Raw genomic sequence first — 22881 nt, forward strand, 5'->3', positions numbered from 1 at the left:
ATGATCCTTGAGGTCCCTTCCAACCCGGGTGATTCTGTGATTCTGTGTGACAGGCAGATGGCATGGCTAAATACTGTGGATAACTCTAGGAGTAATTCCCTACCTGGAAGCAGATAAAACTGTGCTTGGTTATGGACTCAGTGGGTAATTGAAATGGACTCAGTTTTAACAGTCATGATTTTTCATGAAATATCTTATTCCAAGATGTTAGCTACAGGGCCTGTTTGGTTTTCTGTTTTTGTTTTTCTCATGGAAGAATTCCTAGATCTGTGAAAGCCCTACAGTCAAATTTTTCCAAGGATTTTAATCCTTGAAAGTTTACAATGATAATAAAAATGAATTTGACTTGACAGTGTGCTATGACTGCCCTCTTGGGAGTCCTGTGTGTGATTCTGAAGTATTGAAGGGTTCTAATGCAGATCTCAGATAGCGTAGACATTGTAACTGCTTAGGTAAATTGATTCAGAAAAGCACTTATAAAAACCCCAAGGAGAGATTGTTCAAGTGTCAGAAGACAGCTATGCATGAGTCCTCTGCTTAGTTATATTTTTTTTTCCCTTTTCCTGCTGTTACATTGAAGGAATACACTCAGTTGTTCTTGGTAATAAAGCCAGTATGCCATGTGCAAGCTCTTTTTCTTTTCCAGCTGCATGGAAGGATGTGATTACAGAAGCCCCAGATGCTCTTTATTTCCTCGCACAATAAGCTGAAGAAACAAGCATTGGTGCATGCAAAGTTGCATGAGGAAAAAGCAGAGATGCAATGGACCAGTTTAGTGCTTGATCCTAGGAAGCCTTTTTAGTGCCAGAAGTTGCATGTCTGTAGCCATGTGCCTGCTTCCTCCTCTCCCTCATACAAGTGGCAGATATACTGGCAAGTATAGCCAGCATAGTGCATGGAATAGGATTTGTGCATGGGATCAGTTTTACAGCACTCTGCAGCCCGTTGCTCTATTTAGTCACTTGCTAGAGGCAGAAAAAAATAGTAGATTAAGGAGTAGTTTTCATGAAATTCTCTGAAGGATGCTGGGTTTGAAGGGAGAGGAATCATTATCCCCTATAATATTTATTCCAAATCTTGGTTTCCTATTTATTCCTATTATACTAAAATTATACTTTGCTAATGTGAAAACCAATGTCATGTCAGTTTGAAAATGCTTCTGTAGCAAAACCTAATTTTTTCAAATTAGTGTTCACTCAATGCAGTAAGAAGTCTTTAGCAGCTCAGAAAGCTTGGTACTTGTAAGGATATCTTATTGATATGTAACCCAGGTCATCCAGTGATCCCAATGTTTGTTTTTTTAAATCATATCAGTAGCCAACAAAAGCTTCAGGATATTTATGGCCATTAGAGTTTGTTGCTTAAGTAGAAATATTGTAAGATTTCCCTAAAGTGAAAGTTTATTTATCCTGTGGTTTTTGTTCTGAGGCAAAAGTAATGGAGAACAATGTAGAGCAAAATGTCTTGCATTACTTTCAGTCAAATAGCAGCCGTGGATTTGCACTTAGTTCCCTCTCTGAAATTTTCTGTTGCATGATTTTAATGTGATGATGTATTGATTTTTATATACAGGGACTTTATGACATTCACATCTTATGATCTACTAAGAAGTATGTCACATGAAATTAGTTAGCTAGAAATGTAAAGGAGAATAGAAGTTAGGGGAGAGAACATTCTGTAATTGCTTTTAACAAAAATGTCAAGTTTTCTTCTTATATTACCATAGAAATTTAATAAGTGATATTTCACAAAGGTGAGCTGCTCTTCTGTGCTTCTTCCTCTGCTGCTTCTTCTGGTCTTCGCAGTGAAGCAATAAACTCAGACTTCAGAAATGGCCAGAAAGTGTAATATACTAATGATTAGGCCACAGTGGGACATCAGCAGTAAGGTTGTTTCCAGGGAAGCTTGCTACCAACTGCCAATTACTTTTGGATTTGGAAAGTGCCAGGAAATTAGAAAACAACAGTTGTATTTATTGGAAGCTAGGTGTAAACCCCACTGAAGTCATTAGGAGTATTTCCATTGACCAGAGCAGACTTGTAAAAGACCTCACCATGGTGACCCAAATCATACTTACTAGGGGCGTTTACAGAGTGTGTGGGTAACAGAAGCAATTCATGACCAAAGGCTGGTAATCATCATAGGTCAGAATAATCTTTGCAGTGAGGTGTGAGTCTGGGTTGTCAAAATATACAGAAAAAAAATTGTATTGTAATGCATTGTCTGCTTTTTTTCTGCCTTTTGTTTTATGTGCAGGACTCTGGAATTGATATTGGCGATATTTCTGAGAGGAAGGCCCTGAGGAAGAAGCTTCAGTGCAAGACTTTTAGGTGGTATCTTGTCAGTGTGTACCCAGAAATGAGAATGTATTCAGATACTGTCGCCTATGGGGTGGTAAGAACCTTGTTTACATTTCCTATTTTGAAAAGGTGGGAGGTGGAATTGAGTAATAGTAGAAGTAATTCATGAAGAAAATGCCTGGCTCCAAGTAAAAGAACCAGATGAACTTGGAAGTCGCTACTTAAATGATTTCTTAGGCTGGTTAGTTGACAGAGGCTGCTGCTCCACTGTAGCTCATGCTGAGATATTCTGTACATTGTTGTCTTCCTTGTTTTTTGTTTGTTTGTTTGTTTAATGGCTCACAATCCACTCATATTGAAGGCATGTTTTTTTAAACATGCTGGAGATGTCAGTAAGAAGGTGTGTAATCAGCAGGTGAATTAGCAAAGCAGGCTCTACTGCAGGCTCCTTAATATTGCAGTCAGAGCCTTAAATGTCTGTATCTTGGAATTATCATTGTCATTACTTGTGTGACAGTAGTACCCTTGTCGGTGTTGAAATCGTGTTTGAGTTGCAGTGTGCTAATTAAAGCAGAGACAATTCTTACTCCTAGAAAACCTGCAATATGAATAGGACAGGTGTACATGACATGGAAGATGAGCATAGAAAGTTAATACAGGTGCATAATAAGCAAGTAGAGCAAGGATGTCCTTTTCACATTCTCTATTCAGTGTAATATTCACAAAAATTCATTCCTATGAATTAAATTTGGTTGGGTTTTTTTTTAATGTTAATTTGTTTTGTGTGGAAGTTCTAGATAGGAAATGTAACTCTTAGTACTTACATTACATACAAATGAAAGATTTTAAGACATTCCTTCACAAAAAGAAGTCCCTTGAGAGCCCACAAGAGCAGCTGCTCTTTTATAGCAAATGAAGTGATTATGTGCCCCACGAAGTTCAGTGATGCTTTTGATGATCAATTGAAATAATGCTGGCTTTTCACACAGTCCGAAGATAACAGAAAAACAGTTCCAGCAACAATTTAGATCATTGTTAAATGCATGAGATAATGGTTACCTTCCAAAATAGCTCAGAACAATGTCAAAATCAGATTTCTCTGCAAGGAACCTGTTCCACAGTCAGTATAGAGTTACCCTCAGCAGTACTATGATCAATAGATGGTGGCCTAAGGAGGAAGAAGCATAGCTGCTGATAGATGTGTGGATCTGCTTATGGTGTGGAATAGCTAAGGTACTTGTTGCAGAGTCTAAGAATTAATTCAGCAGCATCTATATCAAAATGGAAGTCAGCAAGTAGGCACTATATGATCTTATATTCTGCTGAGATTTTTTCATCAGCCTTTGAACGTTCTTTGCTGGCAATATGCAAACCAAAAAGAATCAGGCGAGTTCATTACAGAAGTACTGAACTCACTGGTCAGCAGAAAATGAATATTTAGGTACTGTATAATGATGCACACGATGCAGCTTTCTGTCTGCAATCCATCAGCATCCTCATCAACTAAGTACAATGTGAGGAGTAGGCTGGATTTCATTATTTGTCGTATCACAAATGAAATAGTGGGCAGCTGTGGCAATGTACTGGTATAGATAGAGTGTTTTATGAAATGCACTGCAGTTTTATAAAACACTGTATAAAATAAAAAAAAATGCAATCCCCAAAGCTTTATAATAAAAGAGTTGCTTACATCTCTCATCTTCCTTCATGTCTGCTTTCCTGCTTTTACCACATCTTATCATGGAGGAGTGATATTTCAAAGCAAGTCAGCTGCTCTGCTTGCTGATACCTATCAGTGCTTCTGTGCATGAGCTGTCTTAATCTTTTTGTCAAATTACTGGTATTTCCATTAGTTTTAAAATGCTGATAAGCTACGAAAGCCATCTGAATGGGCATTGCTTCATCATCTGGAATAAAAAAAATTAAAATGGTGACGTTTTCCTCTTGAGTTACTCAAAAAACACTGAAATCAGGTATCACAGTATACTAGCATGATATTAGGCTATATATGCAGTAGGTGATTATGCCAAATATGATACGACAGAATTATGCGCAGAAAACCTTAGATATCTACACTTTATATACAGCCTTTTGTTTAAAAACATTGTAGGATGTTTTTGATTGGTGATTTTTTTTTTTTTTTTAATGGTGCACATGTATTTGTTATCTTCAACTATTTTACATGAAACATCCATTGGATACCAGTTCCAGAGCTCACAGAAATAGTTATGTGAGGCATTTCCAGAAAGCTAACAGCGTGCTTTGTAGAGGAAAGTGATTTGTTTGCTCTAAGCATGTAGATTTGTCTCCTTGTTAGTTCAGAGTTTAAGATTAGGTTTTGGGAAATTAAAACTCCCAGAGCCCATTTTCTTGCTAGATTATGCAGATCTGACAAAATTAGAAAAAATCTAGAACTTCTTTTGTCAGGAAAAAAATAAAATACAATGTTGCTGCTGAAATAATGGCTTGACAATCAAAGGTAAGAGGATTTATGAGTTCTGCCATACCCTCACAGTTAGTAAAAAATGATGTCAGTGGAGCCAAAAGCTAATGTATTTAGCATAAGGCTGGTTCCTTGATTCTAGCATTTTGTTTGAAGTAATTTTGCAAATATCGAGTTTCAGTAGCCTATGTTTACTGTAAGGCTGTAAGTTTGAAAGGGAGCAGATGGCAATAATGACTAATGATTTATGGATTTTTTTTCTCTTTCCCTCACAATGGATTGGTGATCTGGTTATATTTTGCCATATAATTACAATTAAACCTTAGTAATCTAAAACCACATTGTGGAAGTTTATTTTGGGTTTCCACACAGCCATCAGATTTTGGAAGGGGATGGTTCCTAAGAGTCTTGTGACTTTGTACACCTCCCATTAGATCAGGTTGTCAGTAGCCCCATTCAAGCTGGCCTTGGGCACCTGCAGGGATGGGGAATAACTCCAGGCGAGGCCTCACCAGGAGCAGGGGCAGAGAATCATCCCTCTGGATCTGCTGGTTACATTTGTTTTTATGCAGCCCAGGATACAGCTGGCTTTCTATGCTGCAAGCGCACCTGCTGCCAACTCATGTCCAGTTTTTCATCCACCAACACCTCCAAGACCTTCTCCTCAGAGCTGCTCTACATCCATTCATCTTTCAGTCTGATGTTTGCAGCTTCCCAACCCAGGTGCAGGACCTTGCACTTGGCCTTGTTGAAATTCTTGGGGTTCACATGGTATGGTTGACTGGTCAGCAGTTCCCATGGTCTTTCTCTCTACTGTTTTGAAAAATGGGTTTGATATTTCCCTTTTTCCAGTCACTTTTTGATCCCAAATGCCTATTTTGTCTTTAGTATTAATATTTATTGTCTGTTACTGAAGTTAGTATGTTCAGAGTTAAGATCTGGAATTCTTTGGAAGATGAATTTACATTGTTAAATGTATTCACTGTCTAGCTTAAGTCTCTGACTTGTCCACGGCTCTTACATACCAGTACACTTCTAGATTTACATTCTAAGCATATCAAGTTGTTTTTCTCAAAAGAGATCCTTGTACATAGCTGGCAGCACTGCTTGTTTAGTCTCAGACTCCATCAGACAATTTCTTTGTGTTCTCTGAACCTCTCTTATAGCAGTGTACATCTTTTTATGTGCCTATGGGTTTACAACCCATATCTCTGGCATCACAGACTAGAGAGACCTTTTAGCTATCTGTGCTCATTAATTTGGCACTTATCTTACAGAAAATTGTGTCTCAGCATTGTCGAGATAATATATAGGGACTAGTAGTTTGCAGTCCTTTCATAGCTGGATTGCTGTATAGGCAGGTTAGCCCTGAGTAATGCAAAGAAGGCCTAGTGCATACCAATTGGCCAGTAGTCTCTAATCGTCAGCAGAAGGGGATTTTTGAATTATTTCCAGAAATCAGAAGACTCTCCTGAGATATTCTTAAAAGCAGTTTTATTTGTCTGTTTAAAACTATGGCTATACACCTCAGTTACCTGCATGCTGGTTTAAAAAAAGAAATAAAAGGTCTCAGTATACAGGGTATACCTTAAGAAGAACACTTAATATTTACGTATTTATATAGAGACTTTATATAAAGAATATAAATATAAATTCTCCATATATATATTCTATATATATTATATATAGAATAAATATATATTCTCCATATAAATAATTGCTCTCTGAAGGCTTTTTGATGCTCCCTGAAATATTGTGAAACATTATTGAAATTAGAAGTGTTAGACAATCTACAAGGAAATACTTAGTCCAGGTGCTTTTTCTTTGAAGAGTTTCACTTCAACTATGTTTACTTTTGCATATTACAAATACATACAATTTTATTTCAAAGAAAATAATGCAATCATAGCACTTTTTTTTTCTGGTCATATATCTTGCTTGATCTCTTTTTGTTTATTTTAGTTGCAGAATTCCTTGAAAAATGATTTGTGCCTTGATCAAGGACCAGACACAGAGAATATCCCAATCATGTATATCTGCCATGGAATGACACCACAGGTTAGTTTGTTTCATGATGTCATACGTTGCTGCTGCTTTTTCTAGAGTGTGTAAGAAGAGCCATCTTGTACCTGCCATGTCTTCCTGTGAAAGTACCTCCTTTATTCCCTTCAGTGTCTCTTTTACAGAAGTCTGGAATATTAATTCTGCTCTAAGTTGAGAATCTATTAGCGCTTTGAAAAAGAAGTTTGTTTATTCATTTTGAAAGAATTTAAGAAATAGGAGAATCAGCACTGACCTGTATTTGTTGCTAAACAAATCGTTCACTTTTTTAACTGCGTATTGTATGAATGAAACAATGCATTTTAAAGTACTTTATGTGCATCCATGAGCACATTCATAATTTATTTATACATTATCTGAAGTGATTTTTTTTCTTGATACTAGATGATCTCATAGGTCGTTTCCAACCTTGTGATTCTATGATTCTATATATTTACCGTCTCATTTTCATAAATCTGAAATTCAGACAACTTCTTCACACTATAGAGCTGTGTCAAAAACCAGACCCCATTCTTGTCAAATCTCTTCTTTAGAAGTTCCTTCTCTGTTGTTGTCCTTTTATTCTTCCTGGTAAGCTGGAGAGATCCCAGATGACTGGAGACTTGCCAACGTGACTTATGGACAGGGTCTATAAGAAAGGTTGTAAGGAGGATCTGGGGAAACACAAGTCTGTCAGCCTGACCTCAGTGCCAGGAAAGGTTATGGAACAGATCATCTTGAGTGCAATCTCACAGTACGTGCGGTCAAACAGATGATCAGGCCCAACTGCCATGTGTTCATAAATGGCAGGTCCAACCTGATCTTCTGTGACCAACTGGCCCACCTGGTGGATGAGGGAAAGGCTGTTGACATAGCCTACCTAGCCTTCAGCAAAGCCTCTCTCCCACAGCATTCTCCTGAGAAAGTTGGCAACCCATGGCTTGGACAGGTACATCCTTTGCTGGGTAAAGAACAAGTTAGAATGTCAGGCCCAGAGAGTGATGGTGGAATGGTGTTAAATCCAGCTTGTGACTGGCCCCAGCTGGTTCTCCAGGGGTTGGTATTGGGGCGCATCCTGCTTAATATCTTGATTGCTTATCTGTATGAGGGGATTGTGTGCACCATCAGTATGTTTGCAGAGAACATCAAGCTGGGGGGAAATGTCAGTCTGTCTGAGGGTAGGAAGGCTCTACAGAGTGAACTGGTCAGGCTGGGACAATGAACTGATTCTAATATGCTCTGAATTCTTTCTATTGTCTTCCACAACAGTTGTACTTAATAACTTAGAAAACGAAAGGTTAAAGATACGGCATCTCCCCAAGCAGCCAAGTGTCTGGGCATAGGTAGAAGCTTTTCTAGGCGAATATGACAGTAAAAATAACATTTTTTATGGTCTAAAACATGCTTGTCAAAGATGGAAATACAAATTATATAACTCTGGAAAGTAATATAAGCAAAAATGACACATTTGTGAAGAAAACATTTGTGAGAGTGATTGAAGACTCAGAATTGCCTCCAGTTTGAATCATTTTTTGCTCCAACTGCCTTTTATATTCATTTTCTCTAAAAGACCCTTATTGTACTTCACTTAAATAATGTGGTTTTACCCTTGGAATTGTTAGTTATGTGATTTGACTATACAGTAAATCATCCTAGCATTTCAGATATAAACACAGGACAAAAAATAATCTTTTTCCCTGTACCTGGATATCCTGGTGAGCTGAAAACGTGAATTTGATGAAATGCAGATGAATTCTGTCCTTTCTTGCCAAGTTACACATGCTGCAATTGTGTTTTGTAATGACTTCCTTCACTAAGGACCTTTAATATTGATCCTCAGTGGCATCATGCTTGAGTAAATTATGAATTATGAGGACAGAAATATTTGAACATCCAATCCATCAGACATTCACTGCATGGGCTGTGCCTTATTTGTCACATAGTTATGAAGTAAACACTGTTTGCCTTCAGCATGCTTTTAAGGTAGTCCTTAGGATAAGCTAAGGAGTTGTGTAATTTCACCCAGAAGCCAGAGCCATTATTCTTCATCTTCTTGGCATATCATCTGTGATAACAACATACCATAGGCATATTTGTGAAATCCAATTAGAAAATTTAATTACAGCTAAGAGGCAAACAATAATAGCAACAAAGAGTCACTTTAGTTAGACTTAGTATTCACTAGATCAAGAACTAGCTTTGAAAGTCAGCTGAAGATCTGTGTAAGTGAGATGGTGGCTAATAATTGACAGAGAAGGGGGCAAGGGAAAATGTTTTGTTGTTTTTTTTTTTTCATAGTTGCAAAATTAATCATCTCCTTCCTACTGTTGTGTATTTAACTACTTTATAAGGAATGAAAATAAAAGTAACCCATTAAAAGCAACCCACGTTGCAAGCAAGATCCGTGTAATTGGTGGGAATTTTGTAAGAGAAGCGCAGTCTTTCTCTATGTGAGTAATTATGGTATTAATAAGGATAGCTCTAACAAAAACTATATTGCATGCTTTTAAGAGATTTCCATTGCACGTATAGAATTTCTTGTTTAAGCAGAGCTGCAGCTATTTGCATTTCCACTAGCATATTGGAAATATTTGAAAAAATATTTTGTTTTATCTTAGTGAACCAGCTAGTGAATGCAAAAGATACTGGTAAGATGCTAGCTTTATTCTAATAGTGGCAAAATGCTTTATAAAGGGAATTATTTTGCCCACCTAGCAGTTTTTATGGAACACATCAGTTAAAAATGCTGAGTATCATGAGTCAAGGCTTTGATTAAACCATTACTAGCTTTGGTGCAAAACTTTGCTGTTGCAGCTCTATTACTTGCTGCTTAAAGAGCTAGCATGTGCTGCTAGCATGCAGAATTTTGCACAGCTGCACTTAAATGTGCCTTACCATATCTCCCTGCCAAGATCTATTTCCACCTTTGCTGTTTAAGCTGCAGTAAGCAGTTAACTTCCTTTTCTTTCCTCTGCCTTCTTTCAAAATGTTTATGTACTCTTACTTGTGTGGGGAAAAGTTTAGATGAGGTATTTGACATCAAGTAATAGTTATGGAATTGTATGTGTGGCTGCTGTTTGTTTTTAGCATGTTTCATACAAGAAAGAAATCACCAAAGTTATCAGTGAAGAAGAAAAGTATCGGCACACCTAATGTTGAAGCCCATACTCCATCTGTTGCAGACAGTACTGAGAATACAGTTGTATAATCAATGAATGTACCAATGTTATAATTATGAAATATACAAGAGAGTTTGGCTACACAGTTATTATACCAAAAGAGAATAGATAGAGTGCTCACCCGGTATTCTGGGCTCGTTATGAAACTCCAGTGGAGGGATCTCCAGAAGAGATCCTTCCCCACTGGCAGTCAGCTCATGAATGGGTGTAGGAGAGGTGGAGCCAGGCTCCATCCCTTCCAGTAGCACAGGAGAATTGCCTTCACCTTTGCTCCTGTGGCTGACCCCTTGCTCGCCTCAGGTGATCAGTCAGAGGTTCAGGCCGTGACTCAGCAATTCCCATACAATAGTAATACAGTGAAAAGCAATAGTTAAAATAGATTCCCACTACTCTTGCATGAGAACAGCTCGGAGGTAAAGCATAGTGACCCACAGTTGTACTTGGCCAAAGAAGGTACAATGGAGATATCTGCAGGGATGTGAGGATGAAACTCCCCTTTCATATGATGATAGAGGAAAGCAGGAGAAAACTGGGAGGTGGACTGACTATAAGAAAAAAGGTGAGAGGAGAGAAATGTAAAGGAAAAAGTTGGAAGACAGAGCAAAAGTTTTGGCAGAACAGTGCAAAACATAAAGTACATGTGAGGTGTTGGGGATTTTTTTCTTCTTAAGTGCTTCATGAATCAAAGCATTAAGGTACTCTTTTAATTCTTGAACTGGAAGGAGCAAAGCCACTGTCAGTAACATGTTCAGACCTTAGAGATGTCCATTTCCAGCAGTGCCCCAGTTTTGCACGGAAAAGATGATTGCTTGAAGCTGCAGAAAGTACATGCCCCAGGCTTCAGTGAATTGTCTTCCTAATTCTGGGACCTGCCTGAACCTGAATGTATGGTGCTGTCTAAGATCACTGTTTAGTCAGGCCTGTAATCTTAAAGGCAGACTGATGACAGTGTGTCACATGCATTAAATCTACTCCTGAGTGTTTGGAAGCTTCTTTGTTGTACGTGAAACACCACATTATTACAGACTTTATAACTGTTGTATAATAAACAAGTACGATCAGCCAATGAAGGGGTATTTTAGGAGCAGATTTACCTTGAAAAGTGCTTGTGATTGAAGGGAAAATGGGCAGTTCCATGTCTTCCCTTGTTCAGTTTCTTCTGGCTCATATCTTTCTCAGCTGGTAAGCAGTTAAATCAGGAAGCTCATCCAAGGATGTGAAAGTCAGCATAAAATACATTCTGAAGAATTGAAGGTAAGGGCCAGTGTCAGAAGACTAGATTTGAAGAATTACTAGAAAAGAAATGCAGGTGAGAAGGGACATCAGTTCATATCCTTTCATATTCTTGCAAGAGATTGCAGAACTGACACTCAGAAACCAATGACTACAGCCCTATCCAGTGTGAATTATTGCTTCTCCACTGAAGGGGAAGGAAAGGAAGCCATGACAATAAGCAGAGCTGCACCAGCTGACACTGTATGAGGCTCTGACCTGAAAGCTTAATGTTGTATTCTAAGCGCAGCATGTGAAGTAGTGGAAGCTGCAATTACAAGAATTCTCTTGAACTTCTAAAAGCTCTTTGTATGATTTATGAGTGCTTGTTTTTAAATGTTATTCAGGTATGTTTTCATGAAAAAAATATTTTTTCTTCAGTGTACTTTTTTACTGTGGTGGGTGTTTGTAGACAGATACTTGTTAATTCGTTTACTAAAATACATAGGACTAAAAATGACTGTCAGTGAAACACTGAACAGTTATCAGTTCAATTTGCAAATCCCAGAAAAAATCAATTAATCAAATAATTTAGGTTTCTTGGCAAATATGTTGGGGTCAGTTTATTTTCAGAGAATACTGTAGGGATCTCCAGAGTAAAACTAATGTGATCTTCAGGTTATTGAGATGCTACAAATATAAGCATCTCAAAATTAAGTTTTCTTGGAACCGTAATTGTAATTTCACTTCCAGTGTGAAAAATTTTCCTGACATTTCTGTGTGTAATGAAATTCACGTTGTGCTAAGAATGCTGCGAAAATAAGCACATGCTTTGTCAGAATGGGCATTAAGAGAATTTGGACACAGAAACAATAGCCTTGCCTTCTTAGGGGAGTGGATTTCCATGTATCTGAAGTACTCTGACCAAGATTATATACCATGTTGTAACGGGAAGTTAATTGATAAAATGTGATTATATCCTTCAGTACAATTCAGACTTCCCCTGACGCCTCTCCATTTACTTTAAAAAAATTATATCACAAAAGTCCTGAGTACTGCCCCTGATTTTCCCTGGTAGTTTCAGTTCTGCTGCCAACAGTGCACCACAATACACTGCTGTCATAAGTAGTTTTATATAAAGGAATTTCTGTTTTTAAGAGCAGCACATAGCTGTGATGATTCAGATCCCTAGCTGGGTTATGGATGAATATATGTTCATTTTCTCCTACAGCCAGAAATTTGTTTCAAAACATAATAATTATTTTAGATCCCAAATACATTCGTAGAAACGAGTAGGATCAAGTTTTTGAGTGTGTAAAGCATGTAAGCGCTGCGTATCAGGGCTCTGTGCAAGGAAGTCATTGAGCAGAAGGCCCCGCATCTAGCAGCTTCCAATACTGGCACGTTTTTGTGGTTGTCAGGGAATAATTCCAAACAGAACAGAGCCTGCTGAACTGAATCAATGACTGACCCTCCAAACTTGAAAAATCACTGCCCTGAAGATGAGATGTCTATAATAAACACTTTGAAGGAGGCTTTACTAAGAAGTAAAAAAGCAGCACAGCAGCTGTTTTAACAGCTGTTGGTCACTCACAAATGGGATTGCTGCTTATGTTTGTCTTCGAGGTAAATGTTAGGCACATTCAACATCTGTGTACAAGGCAGTCAATCTCACATTTGCTCTTTAGAACACCCTTTCTTTTTAAGGACCCACCAACCAATTATGTGGTTTGTGATAATTCTTTTATAGTTTGGAAGTACAAAAACTGAACAGTGCAAAGCTTCTAATTATGTCTTGGCCCAAATATTTTGTGATGAAAAGTCACGCTGTGTGGCAGAGGGAATAGCTCTTTCTTCATACAGGCAAAGTGAGCACCTCAGTGTTTATACTAAGTGGCTTCATCAAGAGAGTGGCATCTTAGCTGGTCTGCCTGGTTCTTACAGGAGGGCATGTGGCAGGCTACAGTGTGCTCACACTGTGCTTGGCATTGTGTTAAGCCCTGTATGCTTTGTAGTGTGGCCAGTTGATGTTCGTACAGCTGCACATCCTTTTTCCGTGCTGTCTCATATGTTCCTGTGTAGAACTCTGTGCTTCTCTTAACAAACTGCCTGATTCTGAAACAGTGCAATGTTAGTTAGGCTCACTGTTCTCCTTTCATCTGTTCACTAAGTCTTGAGGAAAGAGCTGGGCACTAACTTCATGCACAGGAGATGTGCTTTCTGGGAACAGAGGTATTTGCACAGTAAATATTCCTGGAATAGAATAGCTAAGATTTAATCTGGGTTTTTTCAGTTCAGTAAAAATACGAGTAATAGGAGATAAGATGACTCATGGAGCCAGTGAAACTGCCAGCAAGGATGATTATAAGCATTTATGAATTCAAATTTTTATTTTAAATATATTCTGTAGAGGGCCTAATTGCTATGGCAATTAATGTATTATATAAGGTATTCCTGCAGAGTAGTTTATTGAGGCTATTTAAATTTCTCATAATTTCTTTCAGTTCATAAATCCTGATTTTGATCAGAATAAAGTTAATAGAAACTGTGACCTTGATTGCAATGGAAGCAGAATTTGGTGCTAGTCCTCTGCAGTTATTCTGATGTATGCCTGAGGATTTAAGTCCAGCAAAAGCATTTTCAATGCTGTTAACTCTTTAGACTGTGTGGCAGGTACATCAGCTCGCTAGCTATGTGGATATTCTATAGAATTTAGAATGGGTAGGATTTCCTGTTTTAGTCATGTATTTCTAAGTTTAATTATGGAAAAAAATTCTCAATATTCAATTATAGTTTTGGAGCAAAATTTATACTGAACTATCGCCATTAGTAAAGTATTTCTGTACTTTCTGTGGTTTGATTCAAGAGGCTTAATGTTGATACAGGTAACATGACCAGTTACCAGACTTCTGTGCCACTTATGTCATTCAAATGTGGTGTCTACTTCCATGTAGTGGAGGTTCCCTTAAAATTGAAGAGAGAGCTTTGTGTGTGGTAAAGACCAGTGGTGTTGCACTATTGGCTTGTGAACTACGTGCATGGCTCTGATAACTACATCAATTGTCTGAGTGGATAGATTGTATTTTTCAGCTGACCACACATAGTTATAATAGTGGGACTAGAGACTAAACCTGTATTCATTTTATTAATTTATCAGATATAATGAGTGAATGGCATTCCCCATACACAGAGTAAAAGACACTTTTCAGAAGAGTGAGCACAAGGGATCCTCCTGCAGGTTTCAGACATAGTCTAGATCAGGTTATTTTCTGTGCTCAGCTTCGGTGATTGAAAACCAAAATAAAGAAATAACAGCTGTAGAACTGGGTCAAAGGAAATATCTTCTGCATCCCTCACTTTGGAAATAAATGAATGCATAATTCTGTTTTTTCTTTTCTTTTTTTTATTATGTAATGTAAAATATTGTGCTTGTCTATACGAATTGAGATAACTTATCAGTTGGAATTGAAAGTCCAACTATAGTGAAATGAAATATTTGAAAAATATTCCTTTTTTCTAAGAGTAGCATTGATTTTCTTAATTTGGGGTCTACAGCATTTCTATAACCTATAAGAAATGCTTTTGTTTTGAAGAAAAAAAGATTTTATAGAGTGGACTAGAAATAGAAGGTATACAGATGCTTTTGAAATCTATATTCTTACCTAGTATATGGGATTCTCTGTTGAATGTGATTGTGTATAAAGAAGAAAGAAAATACTACACTAGATCCGTGAACTGAAAGCAGTCACCTATTTGAAGTAGTAATCTTGACATTCATGTTTCCGGACCTGAAGTATAGCTAAAAAGCAAGGATTCAAAAAGTAGTTCAGTTCTTTTGAGTTAAATGAATACTTAGAATGAGAAAGAAGAACTAAGAAATCAAATTCCTTGAAAACCTACAGCCAAAAGGGCTTTAAGGCAACAGTGGTCTTTTAAAATTAAAATTAGCTAAGTGATAAGCATTTTTTGATTGAGAAATAACTGCTTCTTTTGCACAGGTGGAAGCAACAGAGGAGTCAAAGCTAACTTGGCAAGTGCCACAGATGATTTGTTTGAAAAAATCAAATAGAACTCAGAGCTACAACATATCACAGGAATAACAACAGTTGTCCAGAATATGTTGTATCTGTTCAGTCCTCCACTCTTCAAAAGAAGGGAAATGACAATCTGAGAAAAAGAAAAAGGATTCTTCTAATCCAGCTGTACTAATTAATGCTTTATAGCAGAGTACTGATGCAATTTTATGTATGTTACAAGGTGTGCTGAAAAGATACAGACACATAAGTTGCTCTTTAATGGGAGGAAACACTGCAGACGCTGATCAGAAGTAATGTCAGAAAACATGATCAAAATGTTCTGTTAGAAAGCTAAGTAGAGAAGGAAGATTTCTGCAGAGGCAATAGAAATTTCAGCTGGCAAAAATTCTGATGTAATTTACCTAGACATGATAAACTTAGCTTTCATCACATTACTGCAGAAAAGAATAATTCATCATGTCAGCAAAAGATAGTACTAAGCAACCTTGTAAGTACCCAGGGGAACATGAAGAATACTAGTGCATGAAAAGTGCAGGTTGAATGAATTAGCACTTCTGTTGCTCCATGCAGTTTACAAATCTGGTGGTTCTTTTCAGCTTTTTGGTTTTGTTTTGTTTTGTTTTTTAAGAAATATTGGTTCATTGATGTTACTGTACCATTTGAAGATTACTCATGGAATTTGTAAAATACTTTATGCAGCATTTTCACTTAGTGTTTGCATATTACCACGATCTTGCATATTTTCTGCACTGTTTTAATTTTTATGTTAAGCCCTGGGATTATCTTCTTCATCTTGAATTCCATTGCCTTTCTTTATGATTAAATCCTAGTTTAGCATTGTTGATGTAAGACAAGAGGAACATACAGCTACTGCCTCTGTAGTTTGGCTGGAAACAATTTATTCAAAATTTTTTACAAGGTGAGGCTGATTCAGGAGGAGAAGTTGAGTGCAGTGTTGAAGGAGTTGTCTTTCAGGCTACTTAAGGTCTTCTTTTGGCATCTTTGCATCTTGTTGAAATTCATCACTGAATTGAATCACTGAAAAACTGTAATCGTGATTGCTTGTGCTTGTGGTGGTTGCACTAAGAACTTTCCTCTCTAGTTTACTTTTTCAATACTATTTGATCAGAATGTCCATAGTAAGAAAAAACTGCACTGAAAATGTCGTTGAAACAAACTGTTGTGAGCAGATGTAGTGCCCAAGTATTTAAAATTATCAGAGCTTTCCACGTACTGTTTTAATTTAGAAAAGATTAGAGTTGTTATTATACAATAATTCAAAACTATTCTTATTAGGGAAGTAAAAATGTACCCACATTTTCTGGCAGTTTTTCTTATTGTGTTGTAGAATGCAAATTATTCATGGATAGTTTTGGCCAAAAGGATTTTAAGAAGTTAAAACATCAAAATACTTGAAAACATGAAGTTGAAATATTTCTGAGTTCCTAGATGATAAACCTGGCACTAGATTTTGGATACAGATCCCGTGTTTTTCATGCTGAGCACTGAACCATTTAAAGCTCACTGTGCCTTTCATACTTGGCTTGGTTCTGGTGGGTGGGCTTACAATAGTTTATACCCGGTGAGCTGATATCAAAGTGTGTGGAGATGACAGCTCCAGAAAATGCTGGTTGTTCTGTTTTCAAAGCTGCTGTTGACTTCTGCAGTGGTTGGCTGATATGTTGATCTGGGAGTCTGTACTTGGGCCAGTCAGAAATCTCACTCTGGCTCCTTGCAAATGAGCACTGTATGGAGCAGTGAGAGGTATTTCCCCTACTGAAAGTAATGAGGGGTTGCCACAGAGGGATCAGATACCTTTAAGAAGGAATACAACTTGGAGCTCAGCATCAGTGAAGCAATGTTCTTTGGCTTGAGACCATCAGCCGTGATCCTACCAAAGCTGCAGACACCTTGAGATCCCTTCAACGGATGTGTGCAGGACTGCTGTGCTTTGCAGTGCAGCAAGGAACAGGCTCTCACTACCCTCTGCCTTCCCCTGCATGCGGTCTGCTTTCCTCTGCTTACAGGTGTGTCTCTTGTCCAGACAGAGCAGCTCCTCTGAGATTTCATTTGTACTAGAATGTTGACAGCAGAGTAGCTGGAGGACTGCTGGAAGCCGTGTCTCCTGTCTGCACATGGAGGTGATGGCTGTATCTGGCCTTAGACAGGATGTGATCTGTGAGGAGGTAGAATCATGCTTTTTTTTCTTTGTCTTTTAACAAAAATGTAGTAAGTGGCTCTTCGTAGGCAATACACCTGCAGTCTGTTGATATTTCTAATGCTGCTTTAGTACTGAGTTGAAGTATTTGCTATTCAAAAAAAAAAAAAAAAAAAAAAAAAGAGGGGGAAACTTTTCTTTGCTAAGGTGCAAATGTTTTTAATTAATGCATTTGGAAAAATAAAACAGTTCTGTTGAGTACCTGCACAGTCTCATAAACTAGCACTAACTGAGCATTTTGTATTTTTGAAGTGCATTAGTTTGGAGTAGGTCGGAGTTGTAGATCTGTATATTACATAGCAATTACTAGAGTTACCCATATTTTAAAGATGTTTTTTTAAATTGGAAATTGTTTTTTCAATCTGCAGTTTTTAAAACCATTTGTTGCAGAAAACCAATATAGTTACTGTTACACACGTATTGCACTTGGAGATTGATGTAGTAGTTGTTGGATGGCTGTCGATTTAAACATTCTTTTGATTCATGTTGTAATGTATCATTTTTTACTTCAAAGTTCTGAAGGTCTGAAGAGTTTTGTTTCTCCAATTCTTTCACTGATGTGATTAACTACTAGAAAGGGTAACTAGTACAGTAGACAAAAGTGTTCCACTTTACAATTTCTTTAGTTTTATTCATAATTTTATTATGTTGTTTTATTAATTGAAGTCGTCCACTGGCTCATTTAGAATTCATGAGCCAAATTCAGTCCCCATGAAAGCATATTTAACTCCCTCTGTAATTACATGAGCCATATTACTTTCACAGCATTCATCCAAATTCTGATTAGCTATTTAATTTCAGCTAGTTTCTCTCCTGTATTGTGCACCATTTGCAAAGGAGGCTGTTCTGCAGAAATGTTTATGGAATGATTGTTTCCAGTGTTTTTCTGTGAAAAAGACCCTTTTTTTTTTTTCTTTTATTCATTATCTATATTTGTCCAATCTGGAAGTGGAAAGAATATTGAGAAATTATTCCTGCACGTAAAATCTCGATTGAATATGTACAAATAACTGGAAAAAAAAAAAATCAGCATCAATTTGTAAGCTAAGAGCTATGTCTGACAAGTAATTTATTTGGAATCAGCAGTTATACTGCACTTAGCAAGAGCTGACTTCAGTCTAAAGATAGTTACATGTACAGAGTAGAAGGACTTTTCTAAGGAAATGTGAAACTTTAATAAGCTAAGACTTCATTTTAGCATTGTTTCAAGAACCAATGGTTAGTAATTACAGCCAGTTAGATCCAGATTAGGAATAAGATACCTAGTCATATAAAAGCAGATGATTAGCTGTCACAAGCATTGACAGTAGTGGTTGGAGTCATCAAAACAGAGAGCATTTTGGAAGTTGTAATTTAATAAATTAAAAGTTACTGAACTTAGAGATAAGAAGGTGGAAGGATATAGCCTGCAGCATAAAACGGGCAACCAGTAGTCCTTTTTTTTGTTATCAAATCTATTAACGTGTCAACTAAGTGGTGATTAGAGTTAGGACCTTTTTTGAATTTTGATTCCATCTCTGAATTTTGAGTTCAGAAATAACAGTAATTTTCACTCAGGAAATCAATGGCCTTTTCCTTCCTTTTTTATTTTTTATAAGTTGATTAAACAAAGTATATAGGAATACCTCTGTTATGCCAAGCCTATCTGCTCAAATGGCTGTCCATACCAAGTTAAAAAGTTGATAAATACATTTAAATTTTTCAGATGTTACTACAATATTAGCTTTTTTTTGGCTGGGTACTGCATTGATTGTGAACACTGGAGCTTCACTGCTCTTTTTATGCTAAAGATGCAGTGATTTGTTCAGCATGAATATTCTATTCAGCATATATATTTAGTGCTTCCAAACTCAGAAATTAGCCTTAAAATTTTGAGATTTCCATGACTCACTTGCTGATGGCATCAATTTTGGAAGGAAAAAATAGCACTGCAGCTTATCAACTCACAAGGTTTGTTAAAATAATGTGAAGTCAAAATCTAGAGAAAACCGAGATGGAATATAATTGGGATTTATTTAAACATCAGATTTATGCTTTTGCTCATCAGTATGAACTCGGTCTTTTAAAGAACCTATGAAACAATCAGATCACTTTTTTTCCAAGACTGCCTTTTTAAATTCAGTATCACATATTACAAGAGTAGTTGTGTTTGCATAATGATGCACGGTGAGAATTGGGAATTTCTTGAGCACTCAAGGCAAATTTAAGTATCGACTGTCAAGTGAAGTAATCTGCCCAATGTGTGATGTACATGGTTAATATTCTGAAGTACCTCATTTCCCACTTTTAGTGGCAAATTATTCATACTGAATAATTATAGCTTAACCATTTGCTGCAGAATGCCCATTTCTGGTTTCCAAATATATTTTTAATAACCTTTATAGCTTCATTTCAAATAAACATAAATCTGCCCACTTCAGTCTCCATTTGTAACTGCACATAACATTTGAAGAGACCCTGTAATCTGAGCAATTGGGAAGTCAATGACTGTGTTTGGTCAAGGCTGAAGGAAAGTTCCTATCAGGAAAAACATTCCATGGTGTCAGGTAACCATGGTATTTCTAATATGTGTTTTTTAGCTGATTAAAGTGAGCAAATGACAGATTAAGCAAACAAGTTTCACCAAAGTGAATAACCCATAAAAGTGTTTCATCTTCAGAACAAAGCGGCAGCAACTATATAGTTCAGTAGTGTATACAGTAATTGCGATGAAGCTTCCAAGCTAGTAGTGGAGGATAAACTGAATACGTTAGGTTCATTGTACTTTGGACGATGAGTAAAAGCTGTAATTTCTAATCTGGCTGGCCCAAGGAGTTTTGTCCATGCCAAAGTGAAGGCTACCTGGCTAACACCCATGAAACATGAGTCAGGTTTTAAATGCAGCTTTATAGAGTGAGAGATATATTTTACAAGCAGGAAACAGTGTGGTAACCCATGCACTATAGAGAATGTAAGGTCTGTAGTAATTTTATTAAGTAAGAACTCAATATACATATTTTTAGATGCTGGAATCTGAACAAGTATGAGTTCATTAACATTAAGTTGTTGAGGGAAGAAAATGCCTAATGTAAATAAAGACCAGAACTCTTGTGAATAAGAAACATTTTGTATTACAAGAGAAAGTGAAAGGAAATAATGTAAGAAATACTAATTGATTAAAAAGATCCCTTTGTGCAGACGAGCTCTTATACTTGTACTTATAAAAAGATGCTTAGAGGAAAGATATCAGAATTTGACCTGTTACCTAAAGGTAGAACAACTGAGTGAAAAACCTTTATTAATGCATATTAAAAGGCTGTTTAGAAGCCGTTCTGCATGCGTAAAGATTTAATCATACAAAATGGCGGAGCTTACTCTTTGGCTTTGTAAAATAAAAGCTAAAAAGCTGGATCAGATATGAGAATGTGCTTTTCATTTCCTTTTGATGCAAAAACAGATAGGTCCACATGGACTCAGATTGTTTTTCTTCCTCAACTTCAAAGCATTTTTCTTCCCTTCAATGACTACAAGCACAAAATTACAATAAATCTCTACATTCGGACCGTAACAGTTCAGATTGTGTTCAATGCTGTATTAGGGTCAGGCACATTAGTCTGATTCTGCATCTCAGATGAGGATGTAGCTTCTCGCCTCAGCTTTCCAATCATCTCCCAAGTTCTTTCAATATTACTGGAATGAAATTTTATTGTACCTGCTTTTAGGGCTGGTGCAATTTAGTTCCCAAGGAAAGAGCTTTGTTGGCTTGAAGCAGAATCTGAGATTTCATCTGGAATTTCCAATAAGATGTTAGTGTAATTTGTAACTCTCCAAGTTTCTTCTCTACTGTGAGTCTGACAAATACCAATCACGGACTGAGCTGTTCTGGGATTTTGCTAACAAATTGCTCCCCTGTGGTTTTACTTACGAGGATGACAATGGTGGTGAGTTTTGTTTCGTTTTGAAATGAGCAAGTAGAAGGAAGAAAACAATAAATTCAAAATGAGAAAGAATGTGTAGTTCTGTTTTCCCGATGCATACCAAAGGTATCTGGACAAGCAGTTTGTTAACTGAAAATAGGACATTTTATTCCAACCTGGTTTTGTTCTTAGGGAAAAGTTAAACATAATTAAGGTGGCTTGTAGTTAAACTTAGATCTGCAAATGCTCTTTCATGTTTTTGCTGTACGTAATTCACGAGTTCCTTATAGTCACTTGGATCAACATAGCATGTGCAATACAGAGAAACCTACACAGTGAAATAGATTTTCCTGTTCAGTTATCTCATTGTAAGCAGAGATTCAGTGTAGCAGAAATCTGTTGTGGAGAAATCCAATACCTTTCAAAATGCGTGAGGTCAGCACCTGTTTACCAGAGAATGGTAGGGTTTTCAAAACCCACCACAAGAAGCTGCAGACCCCACAGTCTGCAATCACTTGTTACATTGGGTACCCAAGGCATAGTTGTTGGTTCCAGGATTTACACTAGCTTTCTACTAGTTGCAGAAAGAAGACAATGCGAGTACCAGATTTTCTCTTTGATAAGCTTCAGCATAGCCTGCCATGGGCCTTGGAGCTGGGAGTCTGGGAGTTAGGAGGGTTGCTCCCCTCCTTCTTGTTGGGTTGGAAAGAGAAAGAGTATGTGGTGCAGGACTGCAGTGCTGTATCTCCCTGGTACCTTTTCTTCTTGTCATGGTCAAGGCCCAAGGTCTCCTGGGAAGGAGGGAAGGGTCTAGTGCTAGAGTGCCCATACAGTGACATATATGAGCTCTGGGGAGAATCAGCTGTGCAAAATAGTACAAATCACTCAACAGTGTATGGCATAATAGACAATTGTAATCATCTTAGTGTTTTTATTCATATGCAAACTGGAAAGCTGCTAAAAGAAGTAATTGTTGTTTCAGAACAATAAAAAAGATGTTATACAAAATTCATTTACTAAAAAGAGTCCTGAAGGAACTGTCTTATTGTGTATAACCAGTGACTTTTAATTACGAGGGACATACATGCCTAGTTTTCATATTAAGTCCAAACAGCAAGAGAGAGGGATTTTTCTTTGTCTTTCTCCTGCAGATACCTTTGTAGGATAATCTACTTCCGATAATAAAATAAAGGCTCCCAAGACAGGCAGAAAATGCAGCAGAAAATCTAAGACCTAATCTGCCTTTTGTGACGGAGGCAGCTTATCCTCATAGCCCAGTGATACTTTAGCAGCCTGAAGTTTAGCATAGCTCTTGTAGCTATTCACTGGAGGTTTCTCTGTTGTACTTGAAGGTCATTCAAAGAACTAGGTTTTTGAGTTGTTGGTTTTCTTTGCTGACTCATCCACTGGATAAGGGTTTACTCAGAAATACCAAGCCTCTTCTCCTTGTCCTGTGTACCTGCAAGGTATGATTCTGTATGTGGGTCTTCACAGTGACTGAAGGCCCCAGAAAGCAATCCTTAATGAATGAAAGCAGTGGGAGAGGCTATACTATT

The 22881-nt window shown here is 37.3% G+C and overlaps 1 protein-coding gene across 1 annotated transcript in view; it reads left to right on the forward strand.

Moving 5' to 3' along the window:
• The window catches only part of GALNT18 (polypeptide N-acetylgalactosaminyltransferase 18), a 210299-nt gene that overhangs the window by 164425 nt on the left and 22993 nt on the right, over positions 1–22881 (forward strand). Inside the window, exons 9-10 of the mRNA XM_042813823.1 lie at positions 2257–2394; positions 6706–6801. Coding sequence (XP_042669757.1) covers positions 2257–2394; positions 6706–6801 — 234 coding nt within the window. The remainder of the gene's footprint in view (positions 1–2256; positions 2395–6705; positions 6802–22881) is intronic.

Source organism: Centrocercus urophasianus, unplaced genomic scaffold (genome assembly GCF_019232065.1).
Source record: "Centrocercus urophasianus isolate 14NV4802_14NV808 unplaced genomic scaffold, USGS_Curo_1.0 seq_14, whole genome shotgun sequence".
Lineage (NCBI taxonomy): Eukaryota > Metazoa > Chordata > Aves > Galliformes > Phasianidae > Centrocercus > Centrocercus urophasianus.